Source organism: Apodemus sylvaticus, chromosome 21 (assembly GCF_947179515.1).
Source record: "Apodemus sylvaticus chromosome 21, mApoSyl1.1, whole genome shotgun sequence".
Classification (NCBI taxonomy): Eukaryota; Metazoa; Chordata; class Mammalia; order Rodentia; family Muridae; genus Apodemus; species Apodemus sylvaticus.
The window spans coordinates 5846847-5862163 of record NC_067492.1 but is presented as its reverse complement, the minus strand read 5'-3'; the positions used below and the strand labels follow the sequence as shown (position 1 = coordinate 5862163).

The 15317-nt window shown below is 38.3% G+C and overlaps 1 protein-coding gene across 1 annotated transcript; it reads left to right on the top strand.

Moving 5' to 3' along the window:
- Positions 1 to 2891, top strand: LOC127671530 (PRAME family member 7-like). The gene is given in 3 exon segments (XM_052166337.1): positions 1 to 325; positions 745 to 1335; positions 2211 to 2891. Coding segments are annotated over 3 exon segments (1446 nt in total). The 5' UTR covers positions 1 to 38; the 3' UTR covers positions 2779 to 2891.
- Positions 2892 to 15317: the final 12426 nt, after the last annotated feature.

Genomic DNA, 15317 nt, shown 5'->3' with positions numbered 1-15317 from the left:
TGCTTCACCAGGTTGCTTCTGACTGAATATCTAGCAGGATGAGCACCTACAACCCTCCCACACCCCAGTAGCTGGCACTGGATGCGCTGCTGAGGAAAGATGCCACAAACTCCTCCGATCTGGATCACCTGCCCACTGTGCTTTTCCCACCACTCTTCCTAGAGGCCTTCAATGGAAGACACACACAGATATTGAAGGCAATGGTGGCAGCCTGGCCCTTTACCTGCCTCCCTGTGGGGACACTGCTGAAAACCCCTGATGTGGAGGACTTGCAAGCTGTGCTGGATGGCATAGATATACTGCTGACACAGAATGTTAGTCCCAGGTAAGCAAGGCCCAAGGAGGCTAAATGGGGAATCATAGGGATAGTGGTAAGACACACATTAGGGCAGGAAGAATGGGGGAAACAGCACAGGGGATAATGATGCCATTAACATGGGGATTTGTGGAAATACTATTCAATTTGAAAACTGACCTAAATGATAGTCATAGGTCAGGACAGCTCAGGGTACAAGGAACCATGTTAGGATGAGCCTTTCTGTGCCTTTCCTACAGGCACTAGATATGGAATAGACACAAGTCAAGAGCAGATGAATGAAGGGATGTGGGTCATGTCTCCAGATGCAGCTCCTTGCCTGCTTGGTGCAATGTACTTTGATGGAGCTGATCTTAGACATGTGGGATCCAGGCTAACTCCATGTTGGTTCATTTTACATTATGAAACTTTGCCTTTATCTTTCACAGAAGCAGGAAGCTTCAAGTCCTGGACTTGAGAGATGTGCACCAGGATTTTTGGGATGTATGGGCTGGAAGAAAGGATGAAGTCTGCTCAGCAAAGACTGGGAATGAGAAACAAGTTGCAAAGCACATTCCTAGATATGCACTGAGGCAGCGTTTGAAGGTGGTCACTGACCTGAGCCTTGACTTCTCTCTGCAACAACATCAAACATGCTTACTACAATGGGCCCAGCAGAGAAAACACTCTTTGAGGCTATGCTGTCTGAAGATGAAGATTTGTCACTTCCCAGTGGAGATTATCAGGGAGATCTTGAACATTTTTCAGCCAAACTATATTGAGGAATTGGAAATATACACAAAACAGGACCTATCCTTTCTAGGTTGCTTTGCACCTTGCTTTGGCCAGATGAGAAATCTTCGCAAATTCCATCTAAGGGAAATAAGATTGAGGATCTCAGTTAGTGGTGTGCTTCATTTTGCAGATGTAAAGGACTGTGCTGCCAAATTCCTTTCTCAGTTCTCCAAACTCAACTATCTCCAACACCTCTCCATGAATGGTGGCTACTTTTCCAGTGACAACATGAAACTGTTGTTCAGGTAAGGAAGGATAGTGATCTGTTTCTGTTATAGCAACAACCTTTCCCTTTACTTCAATCATTAGTGGGCATCTCAGGTGTGACAGTCATAGAGGATGTTACAGTGATGCACTTATTACACTATCGATGTGTGGATCGTTTCCTTCTTAATGGAGCTCACTTGATTCGGTCCCCACTCATGTGGAAGAGTATGGGCTGGGGTAAGGGATATTGAGAAAGCTGTCTTGTAAGCATGTCCATTGTGTGGGTCAGATGCTGTAAGTGTGCTTTCCATATTACCCTTTGGGATCCAGGCAAAACTGATTCAAGGTAACAGGACAGATATGGGGAGGCTCCACAACTACCCTCTACAAAGATTTGTGAGAACAGGAACCCGTTTGTTCCTCTATTGTAGTCAGTAAGCCTCTACTTCTCCATAAAGATTTGAACACAAGTTTTGACTAAGTAGACGGGAAATCTGTGACACTGTGATGGGGGTCATCAGTGTCAGGGGTGAAACACTGTGATCAGGGATAAAGATTGTGGAGATTGCCGGGACATGGATAAAGTCTACAGGACATAGGCCAAGATATTGCCAGAACCCTTCTGTGCTAGTTCTTTCTAGGTGTGCTCTCCTAGCGTGATGGTGCAAACTCTAGTTCTCTGACAGAGTGAGGAAGGGTTGTTGCAGACATGCGGTCTGATCCCACCCTACCTGAGTGTAATATGCTTCAGTAAACCATGCTATGAGGAGACACCAACATGCTGTTTCCCCAGGGTAGACCTTCAACATAAGCATAGATTGACTCTACATATGTGGATTCTCTGTGTCAGTATCAATCTTACTAGTGTCCTCCAGCACCATGAGTCAGAAAATTTTTCTTGTTCTTTCTCTAGATGCCTGAAGAGTCCCTTGGAGTCCTTGTCTATGACTGTCTGCCAACTCTCCAAGTCAGACTTGAAACACATGTCAGTGTGTCAGAGGCTCTATCAACTGAAACACCTGCACTTCGATGATGTAGTGCTTCCCAAGTCCTGTTCCAAGAGTCTCCGAATTCTCCTAGAGAATGAATCTGAAACTCTGCAAACCCTGCAGTTAGAGAACTGCAGGATGAATGACTCTCAGCTCAAAATCCTTTTGCCTGCTCTGGGCCAGTGCTCACAGCTCACCTCTGTCAATTTCTATGAGAATGACTTCTCCACTGCTGTAATAAAGGACCTTCTGCAATGCATGGCCAATCAAAGCAAGCTGGTTGTTGAGCAGTACCCTGCCCCACTAGAGTGCTATGATCACGAGGGTTATCTTATAGTGGACAGATTTTCCCAACTGTGTCAAAATCTCATGGACATTCTCAGGGCCAGAAGGCAGCCCAAGACAATCACATTTGCTTCAGAAACCTGCCGTTATTATTGGAGTCACTGCATCTATGATATGAAGACCAGACTTTGCCGTTGCTGGCGGTAAAGAAGAGGTTGATTCTAGATGCTAGGACATGATATCTGAGGAAGTACGTTCATCATGGGGTTCCGGAACTTTGTGGTTTCAAATCCATTGGAATCAAAATGGTGTTCTGTGTATGGAGAGCACAGGGGTCACTTGAAATGAAGAATAAGATAATAACATCGGGTGTCTTGTAGAATCAGAAAGATGGTACTGCGTTTCTAAATGTGCCCCCATCGGGACAGAATCGCCAGTGACTTCCCCATGTTGTAAATATATGGCCAATCCATGAACTGAATGTTCTCCTCTCATGTGCTACTGAGTCACTGACCTCAGTTTTAGGTTTATGTTCATAGTATCCTATGACATCATGATGTATGATCAAAGAAATTATCATGTAAGACATATTGGTAGCATTAAAGTCAATTAAGACATTGTATTTTACTCTTTGCTTCCCACCCCTTGGTATGTACGCAGAATTGTCAAACTAATTGTGAGTGGCTCTTGAAAACCAACATTTGTCCAGAACCTTCCTTGTGATGTAATATGATGTGACTGTGGACTCAGAGTCATTCCTACTCTAGACCCTGAAGTCACACACACTCTAGAAATGGGGTGTGGAGGAGTTGTTAAAAGTATCATTTTTCCCAGACATGGGCTATCATAAGACTTACTATGACCATAGTCTATCTTCTTCCTCTTCCATAATGTTGAATAATTTTATCTGTGAAAGTGTGGTCCCACAATACAACTTATTCACACAAGTAGAATGCATACTCTATCCATCTCCTGAGGGCCCGTCTGTCTTCCAGGTCACTTCACCCACAGAAAGGTAGAGACAGGATAAGCAGGTTTGTTATGCCTCAAACCCACTGGGGATTGATGTTCTCCATGTGCTAACAGTGTCCTATTATTGTTGTTGTTATTATCATTATTATATTATTATTATTTTATTTCTTGATTTATAATCTAGCCTTGGCCTGCACCCCAGTCCCCCAGTTACAGAAAAGAACTGCAGGGACAAAAATGGAGAAGGGGCTACTAGTGTTCTTTAAGACAATGGTGTGGCCGGGCAGTGGTGGCGCACACCTTTAATCCCAGCACATGGGAGGCATAGGCAGGAGGATTTCTGAGTTTGGGGCCAGCCTGGTCTACAGAGTGAGTTCCAGGACATCCAGGGCAACAGAGAGAAACCCTGTCTCAAAAAATCAAAATCCTCCACAAAAAAAAAAAAAAAAAAAAAAAAAAAAAAAAAGACAATGGCATGATTTTTGCAATGAAGTCCTCTATGGAGGGAATTCATTCTGCATCTTCTGGTTCATTGACTCTGAATACAGCTCCATGTCAAGACTGTTTCCTCAGCATTGTAGTTCTGACTCAGCACCTCAGGACTGTTTTGTTACACAAGCACATGCATAATGTGTTTTAGGTTGTGTTGTCCAGATGGTGCCAGCCTATAGAGCAAACCCATTTACTATTCATATACTATTGAGTACTGTGCTTTCTGATGTGTATCCTACCTCAAAATTGGACACCTTAGAGGCAATAGAGATTGTCCAACAGATTAGAGCCCTTGCTATGCTTTTAGACCACTAGGATTCGTTCCTGCTACCAACCTGTAGGCTCTTATCCTTCCAGCTCTGTGGAACTCAACATTTATTCAATCCTATTCCCACATCTGAACTCCTGTGTGTGTAGTGAATATAAGTGCATGCAGGCAAAACATCCACATTACACATAAAGATACAGACCTGTGGGATGCAGCTCAGATACCATTCCCAGCCCAGCTACTACCACCCTAACATTCCCACATCAAGCACCTAACAATCTATAAAGTAAAAGGAAAACTCATCCTGATGTGCAGAATAGTTCTCCATCCTTCGTCACCTGAGCAACTTTTTCAGATGGTGTCTTGAAAGCAGACACTGTTTGCCTGTGTTCTCCTGCATTTCTTTAAGGGGATTATTTACTTATTTATTTATTTTATTTATTTATTAATTTATTTCTGGCAAAGTCTCTCATACATGACTTTCCACGAACTCCACAAAAAAAGACAGACAGGACATACAAGCATTCAAAGACATTATTCTATCTAGATGCTTTTTGTTTCAATCAATTGCATTGTGGCCCTGGTCATGATAGATTCATGCTAATCCTGTGGTGAAAATGCATTCGGTCTTCTGTGATCCTAACAGTCTTTAGGACCTCTTGCAAGGTTCAAAGTTCTAAAGTCTCCTCTGACAGTCAAGGCAATATCTTGAAAGCCATCCATCAAGAACATAGAGAGAAGTAGGCAGGACTCTCATGAGCAAGTGGATGGATTTTCATGGAAGCAAGCTCCTGCCCCTTTAAATGATGGCTGCAATCCCGGCCAGGGGATTTTGTTTTTAAAAAAAAGGTTCTAGAGAAAAATCAGCCAGGACAACCAAGGACACACAGAGATAATACAAACAAATACAAAACAAAAAAAATTACCCACCTACAGAACCCAGGTATGCAGATCTCATCTGAGCAACCAGAGTGTGTGGAGTTCCAGGCCCCTTCTAAGTCAAGCATCTCTGAACTGTCAAACCCCAGAGGCTGCTGTTGCAGAGGGAGTGGCCATGTCTACATCCTATCTGACAACTGACCTAGGCTGTTTCACTCCTGTAGACGTGGAACTCACGTGTGTCCTAGAGTGGGACAGTACGATTAGCTGCCTCTGTTGCTGTTTACCTTGTGTCCTATTCCTTCACTGATCTGACCAGCTCACAGACCTTTCCTCTAAAATATACTTCCTAAGGGATTTATTTCCTTGTTCTGAGAGTTGATACTTTTCTTCTCCTTCTCTCTGCCCCACCTTCACCTTCTCACCACCCCACACCCTTGTGAGTGCTTGGATCATCAAAGAACCTGACCACCTGAAATTTTATCAGTGAATCTGTCTACCCGTCATGAAAAGAATCTCTTGGGGCTGGAGAGATGGCTCAGCAGTTAAGACCACTGACTTCTCTTCTGAAGGTCCTGAGTTCCAATCCCAGCAACCACAAGGTGGCTAAGAACCTTCTGTAATGAGATCTGATGCCCTCTTTTGGTGTGTCTGAAGGCAGCTACAGTGTACTTAAGTTTAATAATTGAATCTTATATATATATATATATGTATATATATATGTATATATATATATAAAGGAATTTCATTTCAGACAGGGTCTCACTATGCAGTCCTTGTTGTTTTAGAATTTACTCTGTAGACCAGACTGACCTTGAACTCAGAGACCTGTCTGCCTCTACTGTGCTAGGATTAAAGGTGTGCACAAGCATGCCTGGCTCTGGAAAGCCTTATTCAATTATAAACCGTAGAGACCTTTTGCTCTTCCTCGGATATCCTCCATGAGCCCCATTTCATGGCTCTGGCAGTCAACCTTACACAGTAACATCTGAAATGATGGTGGCTTAAAGGAAGCGTTTTGTTCTTGCCTGGGCCTGATATCCTGTCATCTCTTTGTAGCCAGTTCCTAAGTTCTGAAGTCAAATTGTTCCTTTCTTGTAGATGTAACCTGCAGAACCCACAGCTCCCCACAACCCAAACCCCTGCTACTTTTACCCACACTTCCACTCTGCCCTTTACTGGGAAATAAGATAAGAAATCCTAGTGGATGAGCCAATCTTTTGTTGCTACGAAGCATGTCAGTGTCCACATCCCTCCCCTAATGAAACTCTAAAACTTTAAAATTGAGAAATTTCATGGAAAATTATACAGATAAAATAGTAGGCCTAAAATCATTTCTAAATTAATTGCCAAATTAAGTACAAATATTTTTTAATAAAATAGAAGATTTACATGGAAAATATGACAAAATTGAAGAAGTATATAGAATTTTTTTTTAATTTAAGATAATCATGGAAAATTATACAGATAAAATTGCAGGCACATAAATATGTCTTAATCAATCAAGAGTCAAATTATAAATATTACTGACACAACTAGAGATTTACATGGAAAATAGTTCTGATCACATAGAAGAAATATATAGACATTACATTAAAAATCACAATTTTCACAGAAAACTATACAAATAAAATGGTAAGCATAGAAACATTTCCAAATTAATTTGAAGAGGAATTATAAACATTTTTGATAAAATTGAATATTTACATGGCATATATTTTTTATAAAAGTGAAAAAATAAATATAAAAACATGTTAAAAGTGACAATTTTCATGCAAAATTATACAGATTATTTGGTAGACATAAAATATATGGCTAAATTAACTGAAAAATGAAGTAGGAATGTTTTGTGATAAAAAAGAAGATTTACATGGAAAATTTGACACAATTGAAGAACTTAATAGAAAATCATATTTAAATCTAAGATTTTCATGAAAAATTATACAGATAAAATTGTAGACATAAAACATTACTAAATTAACTGAAAGTGGAATTAGAAATATTTTGTGTCAAAACTAAAGATTTACATGGATATTATTCTGGAAAAAATTGAAGAAAATATAGGAAATGTGTTAAGTTTTGCGATTTTCTTGAACAATAATAGATCAATTGGATGATATAAACTATTCTAAGTTAATTGATAGCAAATTATAAACATTTTCTGATAAACTTGAAAATGTAAAGGGAAACATTTCTGATAAACTGAAGAAATATAGAGAACAATATTGAAATTTAAGATTATAATGGAAAATAATATAGATCAATTGGTTGACATTTGGACAATAATTGAGGAAAAAAGTATAAATATTTTCTGATAGATTTGAAGAAACGTGGAAAATAAAAGTGATGAAATACACAGGAAAACATGTTAAAAATTGAAGCTTATCATAGAAAATTATACAATTATATTTGTACTCATAAAATATTTCTAAATTAACTTAAAGTGTAATTATAAGTATTTCCTGACACAATTAGAGATTTACGTGGAAAACATTTCTGACAAAATTAAAGAAATATATAGAAAGATACATTACATTTCTCAACTTTCAGGGAAAATTATGCAAATAAATGGTAGACATAAAAACATTGCTTATATAATTGAAAGGGGAAGTAAAGCATTTTCTCATAAAACTAAAGATACACGGATAATATTTTTAATAAATTGAAAAAACATAGAAATACATGTTAAAATGGATGTTTTTCATTGAAAATTTTTCAGATAAAATGGTAGGCATAAAAACTTTCCTAAATTAATTGGAAATGAAGTAGAAATATTTTGTGAAAAAATAGATTATTTATGTAGAAAGTATGCTTGGTAAACTAGAAAAAGGTATTAAATTTGACGATTTTCATGGAAAATAATATCAATAAATTGTCTGACATCAAAAACATTTCTAAATTAATTGAAAGTGGAATTATAAACATTTTCTGATAAAATTAAGATTATTATGCAAAATAATATGGATATATTGGTTGAATTGAAAATATTTCCAAATTAATTGAAGGAGGAAATACACATTTTTTGATAAAATGGATGATTTAAGTGGAAACTATTTCAGATAAAATTGAAGAAATGCACAGAAAAACTGATGATTTTCATGGCACATTATTCAGATAAAATGGTATACATAAAACCATGGCTAAAATAATAGAAAATTTACATCAAAAATATTTATGAAAACTGAAGAAAAATTGAAGAAATATCAGGAAAAATTAAAATTGAAGATTATCATGGAATATCATACAGATAAAATGGTAGGCATAAAAATATTTCTAAATTAATTGAAAGTAGATTTATAAGTATTTACTGACACTATTACAGAATTAGATGGAAATAAAATCAGAAAAAATGATATACATCGAAAAACAAATTAAAATACACTATTGTCTTCGGAAATTATACAGATAAAATGGTATACATAAAAAACGTTGCTAAATTTGTTGATAAATGAAGTAGAATCACTTTATTATACAATTGAAGATTTACCTAGAAAATACTTACGATAAGTTGAAGACATTTATAGGAAAACATGTTAAAATAGAAGAATATCATAGAAAATTATACAGATAAAATGAAAGGCATAAAAATATTTCTAAATTAATTGAAAGTGGAATTATAAATATTTACTGACACAGGTAGAGATTTACATGGAAAATATTTCAGATAAATTTGATTAAATATATCAAAAACACATTAAAATTTCTGAATTCAAGGAAAAGTATACAGATAAAATGGTAAAAATAAAAATCATTGCTAAATTAATTCAAAAAAAGAAAAAAATATGATAAATTTAAAGATTTTCATGAAAAATTATACAGATTAAATTGTAGACAAAAAGCATTAGTAAATTGATTGAAAGTGAAATAATAAACATTTTATATCAAAATGCAACATTTCCATGGAGAGTGTGTCTGATAAAATGGAAGAAATATGTAGAAAATCCTGTTAAAATTGTCAATTTTCATGGAAAATTATACTGATAAAAATGTAGGCATAAATATTTTACTAAATTAATTGAAAAAGAAAGAAAAATCATTATATGAAAAAATTGAAGGTTAACAAGGAAAGTATTTTTAAGTGTTAAAAGTGACCATTTTCATGGTTAATAATAGCGAAAAATTCGTTTATTTAAAACACATTTCTAAATAAATTGAAGGAGGAAGGACACACATTTTCTGATAAAATGAAAGGTACATGTAAAATAATTCTGATAAAATTGAAGAAATATCCTGAGAAAATGTTTTAAAATTGACAATTTGAAATTATTTCTACTTACCACTGCCGTGTAGTTTAGTTTTTTCTATATATTTCTTTAATTTAATCAGAAATATTTTCCATGGAACTATTCAATTTTACCAGAAAACTTCTACTTACCAATCAATTAATTTAGAAATCGTTAATATGTCTTTAATTTCATGTGTATTATTTTCCAGGACCAGCAGTCTCAAGTAAACTGGAACGCCTAGATCTCTCAGACACTGGAACACCAACCAGGCAATACACACCAGCTGATATGAGGCCCACAACACATATACAGCAGAGGACTAACAGGTCTGACTCAGTCAGAGAAGGCACACCTATTCCTCAAGAGACTGGAGGCCCCAGGAAGTGGGGAGGTTTGGTATGGTGAGGGATGTGGGTGGGGTGGCGCCACCTTGTGGAGAAGGGGAGAAGTTATTGGATGTGGAACAGTCAGAAGGTAGGCCGCGAGGGGAAATAAAATCTGGCCTATAAAACAAAGGATTAAAGTAAGAAAATTAAAACAGGAAAAAAGAGAAACATTATTTCAATTGAACTGAATCTTGGGATATGTGCAGGGAGTGATGATGTGCTTCCATCGTGTTGTTTATTTTTCTCTATGAAATGCATTTTTGGAAAGCAATTATAGGTTAATGTTTTTATGTGCCTGGGCATTCAGTTCAACTGTGCAGAGAATGTACTACCCATTCTGAACATCTGAGTTCTGTTCCTCTATCCATGTCAGGTTTTTCAGAGCTGTCTCTGTGTCTAACTCAAGGGTCAATGAATGCCTCTCACTTGCAGCTACACTTGTATGCACTTACAAGCACCTGTGTACCTATAGCACACACATACACGTAAGCAAAATAATATAAACATTTTGTTGAAATTTTGTTAAATTTATTGTTCTAAATGGGTTGATTATGACTCATTTTATTAGAAATAATTTTATAATTCATTTCATAATAATTTTGAGCAAGTATTATGTGAAAATGTATGGATTTCGGCAGACACCTCCTAGGGTTATGTAATCTCACTTATTATATAATCCTGGTGATGGGTTCACTTTATCATATTTAGTGTTAATGGATATAGCTGCTTAGCCATGGCTGGCCACAGGTGTCCTTTAAAGACATTGATTTCTTTGTAAATGATTACAAACTAAATCTACCAATCTCCCTTTTTTATGTAGGGAGCAATTTTTGTAAACAAATAATCTTTTGAGTACTACTGGTTCTGTAGTTGACAACATAATTTTAATAATTTTGACTAACTGTGCAATAACATTTTACCTCATAACATTGCAGCAACTGTATGTGTATTAAAATATAAAATATAAGATTCCTCACATTCTATAAATCATAAGTCAAAAATTATCCACAAATTCATAGATATAAAATCATGTGAATTTTTAAAATGTGGGATCTAGCTCATGAATAAAATCTTTAGTCATTTTGTTATCAGTTTATTTTTAATGTTACAAGTAATCATTTGTCCTCTTCATTAATCACACAGAGACATTGAATCTTGAATACCACCATCCAACTTCTACAGTCCAGTTGACCTGTTGCCAATTTCTCTTCTCCACCATCTCCTGCACTTATATGGTGACTAGAAAATATTTAGGGACACAAAATTAAATATGAAAAAATAAGTAAATGTTATTAAAATTCAAGGTTGGAATATAACATAAATGTAATTTCAGAGGAGATCAGTTATTATAATAAAGTTGTGTAGACTTCCTTTAAACTCCAGTTTGAATATATATATATTTCTTTTTGAAGTGACATCTTCCGTGAATTTTCAATGAATACAATGTGGATGTTACTGAAGAATGGGTCTTAAAGGGACATTGTTAATGATCATATTTGCATATTTGTATGAAGACTTACTTAGAGAAGTGATAATATTTGTTAATGTTGATGCATTTTAGATCCATTCTTCATCCCATTATGAGAACAGAGTTGATGAATGTTATGGATTTAATACAATCACAAACACTCAATTGTCTTTTTGGGAATGTCACTGTCTTGGGAGCAGGTGGCTCCCATTCCATCCTCCCAGAATTTTCTGAGTTAAGGACCTCAGTCAGAACTGCACATCAAGGGCATGCTCTGAGAAAAAAAAATAGCTACATGCCTATATCAGTAGTTTTAACAATCCCTTCCATACTTACATTATAATAGCATGTTCACATATCTACAATCTTCTTTGTTTCATTCTGTATATTTTAATTCTTCAGTCTTTATTATTTTAACTTATGTTGTTATCCCCCCCCTCCTTGTTTTGCCCCTGACACTTCCTCTTCTCATACCATCTCTCCCATCTCCAAGAGGATATCCACACCTCACAACTCTCAGACCTTAACAATTCCTGGGTCCTAACAATTCTCAGGGGGTCAATGTGTCTTCTCCTTCTGAGGCCAAACCAGGCCATCCTATACCGTATATGTGAGGGCCTCATGTCAGCTGGTTTATGCTGCGTGGTTAGTGGTATAATGTGAGAGAGATCTTGGCTGTCTGGGGTGTTTGAGATTGTTGGTCTTCCTATGGGTCACCCTATTTGTCAGCCTATTCTAGCTATTCCATAATTCAACCACTGGGTTCCACAGCTTCTATCCATTGTTCAATATAATATTTTGTACTTGTGAGAAGAAAAAGAAATTTTCTGCCTCAGACTACTGGCCAATAAATTGAAGACTAGGTGAAAAAATAGGCAGTGCACTGTCATATATGTGGTCCTACTGGAAATAAGAAAATGTGATCTGATTTCACCTTTGTAAATTTTTTAGTTAATTTGTTTGTTTGACTTGATAGATGGTTTCTACTTATAGACATGTCTGTTCTGGAACTCACTTCCTATATAAGGGCATAGATTCAACTGCCTTATCAAATTTTATTAGAAGTTATAAGGGGGGAAATATCCACAAAAGCAATATGATGAATAAATTTGTAATAAGGATTTGAGAATTTTATTTCTTCCAGAGTAAACAAAGCAAGTAAAGGGGTAAAGATTTTATGGAGAATGTACACAAGATTGTCAGATATGATACTTCTAGTCATCAATAGAGGAGCCAGTGAGAGTGATTTCAAAAGTAGATACATGCACTATAATCCAATAATTGATAGGTTTGTGTCAACATTTGATAGAGTTCCTGAATTATTTATTCAAAAATATGATTTCTCCCTGACCTTTTGGATAGAATTTCTGTCTGGTCTTATTAAAATGATGTAGATCTTGGGTACAAAGATGCATCCAAGCAGCCCTGCACTGGATGCTAAGATGGAGAAGATCTCCACAGCAACCATGACCTTGCCCTTGGTGCTATGGTAGACAGGGAGGAAGGTGACCCAGACACTGCAGAACACTAGCAGGCTGAAGGTCAAGTATTTGGCTTCATTGAATGTGTCAGGCAGATTCCTTGTAAAGAAAGCAACAATGAAGCTTCCAAGTGCCAGGCAGGCCAAGTATCCCAGGACACAGTAGAATGCAGTAACTGAGCCCTTGTTGCACACAATGATGATGTGGCCATGCTCAGAGTGTTCATCAATATCAACAAAGGGAGGAGAAAACTGCTAGTCTTATTGCACACAGAATACATTGGAATAGGGAACATATGGGAATAATGTAGTTGGATGTTCCAGATACAAGGAATTTTCTCAACCTTCTTCCGGGGTCTGTGACTTTGAAAGCCAGAACCACAGTGACTGTTTTGGCCAGAACTATGGAAACAGCCACCGTGAACACAATTCCAAATGTAATTTGCTCCAAGATACAGGTTGCTTTGTTAGGATGGCCAATGAAGAAAAAGGAGCACAGAAAACAGAACATGAGGGAAATGAGTAATATGGAGCTGAGGATTCTGTTATTGGCCCTCACAATAGGAATGTCATGGTGCTTGACAAAGACACAGAGTACCACAGCTGTGAATGCAGAGAAACAGAAGGCTATTAAGGCAAGAGCCATACACAAGGGGTCTTCATAGCTTGGAAACATTACACATTTGTAAACACATTTGTCGTGTTCCGTGTTGGCATACTGTTATTTTGTCCTATCACAATGTTCCACTGTCCCATCACAGTGTCCCACTGTCCAATCACAGTGCCCCCCTGTCTCATCACAATGTCCCACTCTCTGATCATAGTGCCCCACTATCCCATCATAATGCACCACTATCCCATCACAGTGCCCCACTGTCCCATCACAGTGCCCCCACTATCCCATAACAATGCCCCACTGTCACATCACAATGACCCACTGTCCCATCACAGTGCCCCACTGTCCCATCACAATTTCTCACTGTCCGATCACAATGACACATTGTCACATCATAATGCCCCATTGTCCCATCACAATGACACATTGTCACATCATAATGCCCCATTGTCCCATCACAATGTCTCACTTGTCCATCACAATTCCCCATTGTCCCATCACAATGCCCCACTCTCCCATCACAATGCCCCATTGTCCCATCACAGTGTCCTATTGTCCCATCACAATGCCCCATTGTACCATCACAGGGCCCCACTGTCCCATCACAATGCCCCACTGTTCCATCACAGTGACACACTGTCCTATCACAGTGCCCCATTGTCCCATCACAATGACCCACTCTCCCATCACAATACCCCACTGTCCCATCACAGTGCCCCACTGTCCCATCACAATTCCCTACTGTCCATCACAATGCCCCACTGTCCCATCACAGTGCCCCACTGTCCCATCACAATGCCCCACTCTCCCATCACAATACCCCACTGTCCCATCACAGTGCCCCACTGTCTCATCACAATGTTTTTATTAGTCAGGGTTCTTCTGAGTCACAGAACACATGGGGAGTCTCTATATATTTAGGGAGTTTCTTGAGCACTCACAGTCTGCAGTCCAACTCCCCAACCATAGTCAGAAGTAGCTCTAGATGGACGACCAAGGATCTAGCAGTTTCTCAGTCCCATGATGCAAGCAGGCAGAAAAGAGTGTCTGCCTCCTTCCAATGTCCTTATGTAGGTCTCCAGGAGAGGGTGTGGCCCAGATTTAAGGCTGTCAGTCTCCAGGAGAGGGGAGTGCCAAGATTAAAGTCTGTAGGTCTCCAGCAAGGGGCTTGGACTAGATTTAAGGCTGTCAGTCTCCAGCAGGGGGCGTGGCCCAGATTAAAGCCTGTCAGTCTCCAGCAGGGGTCGTGGCCCAGATTAAAGGCTGTCAGTCTCCAGGAGGGGGCGTGGCCCAGATTAAAGCCTGTCAGTCTCCAGCAGGGGGCGTGGCCCAGATTAAAGCCATGTGCTACTGTGACTTTAATTCCAAATGATCTTAAACTCGGAGATCTCCTTGTCTTAATCTTCTGGAATTCAGAGAAACTATGCTTTAAAATCTCCATGCCAAGATCCAGGTCAGAAACTTGTATCTCTGAGCCTCCAGATTCAGATCACAAGAGAACTAATTCTGGATTAATTTTGAGATTGTCATTAGGATTCTTAACATTCAGGCCAAAAATTTGTCTTTTCCATGAAAAAAGTGAAATTTATAACTATACGGTCATGTAGGGCTTCACAGCTATAAACTTCCCATGCAAGGAAGGACTCTAGAGACCAGGCTAGAGATCACTGTCCATGCTCAGGCTTGGTGGTCATTATCTCTCTCCAGAAAACACAAATCTCCTGGATAATATGAGCTGTGATCTGCAAAGATTAATGGGGTGTTGTTAGATTTGTGACATTTAGACCACACTTGGAGGCAGTCAGGTGGGTCCTGGCTCCCAAGGGTGACTCCCCTAAGCGGGCCCAGCAGAATCCCAGAGGGCCTCTCTCAGTCCCACCTCACCAGGCAAGCCACTGGCTGCCCTCCTCCCAGGCTGCCCCCGGTGGCTCCCAGCCAAAGCCTGCTGAGGTCTTGAGC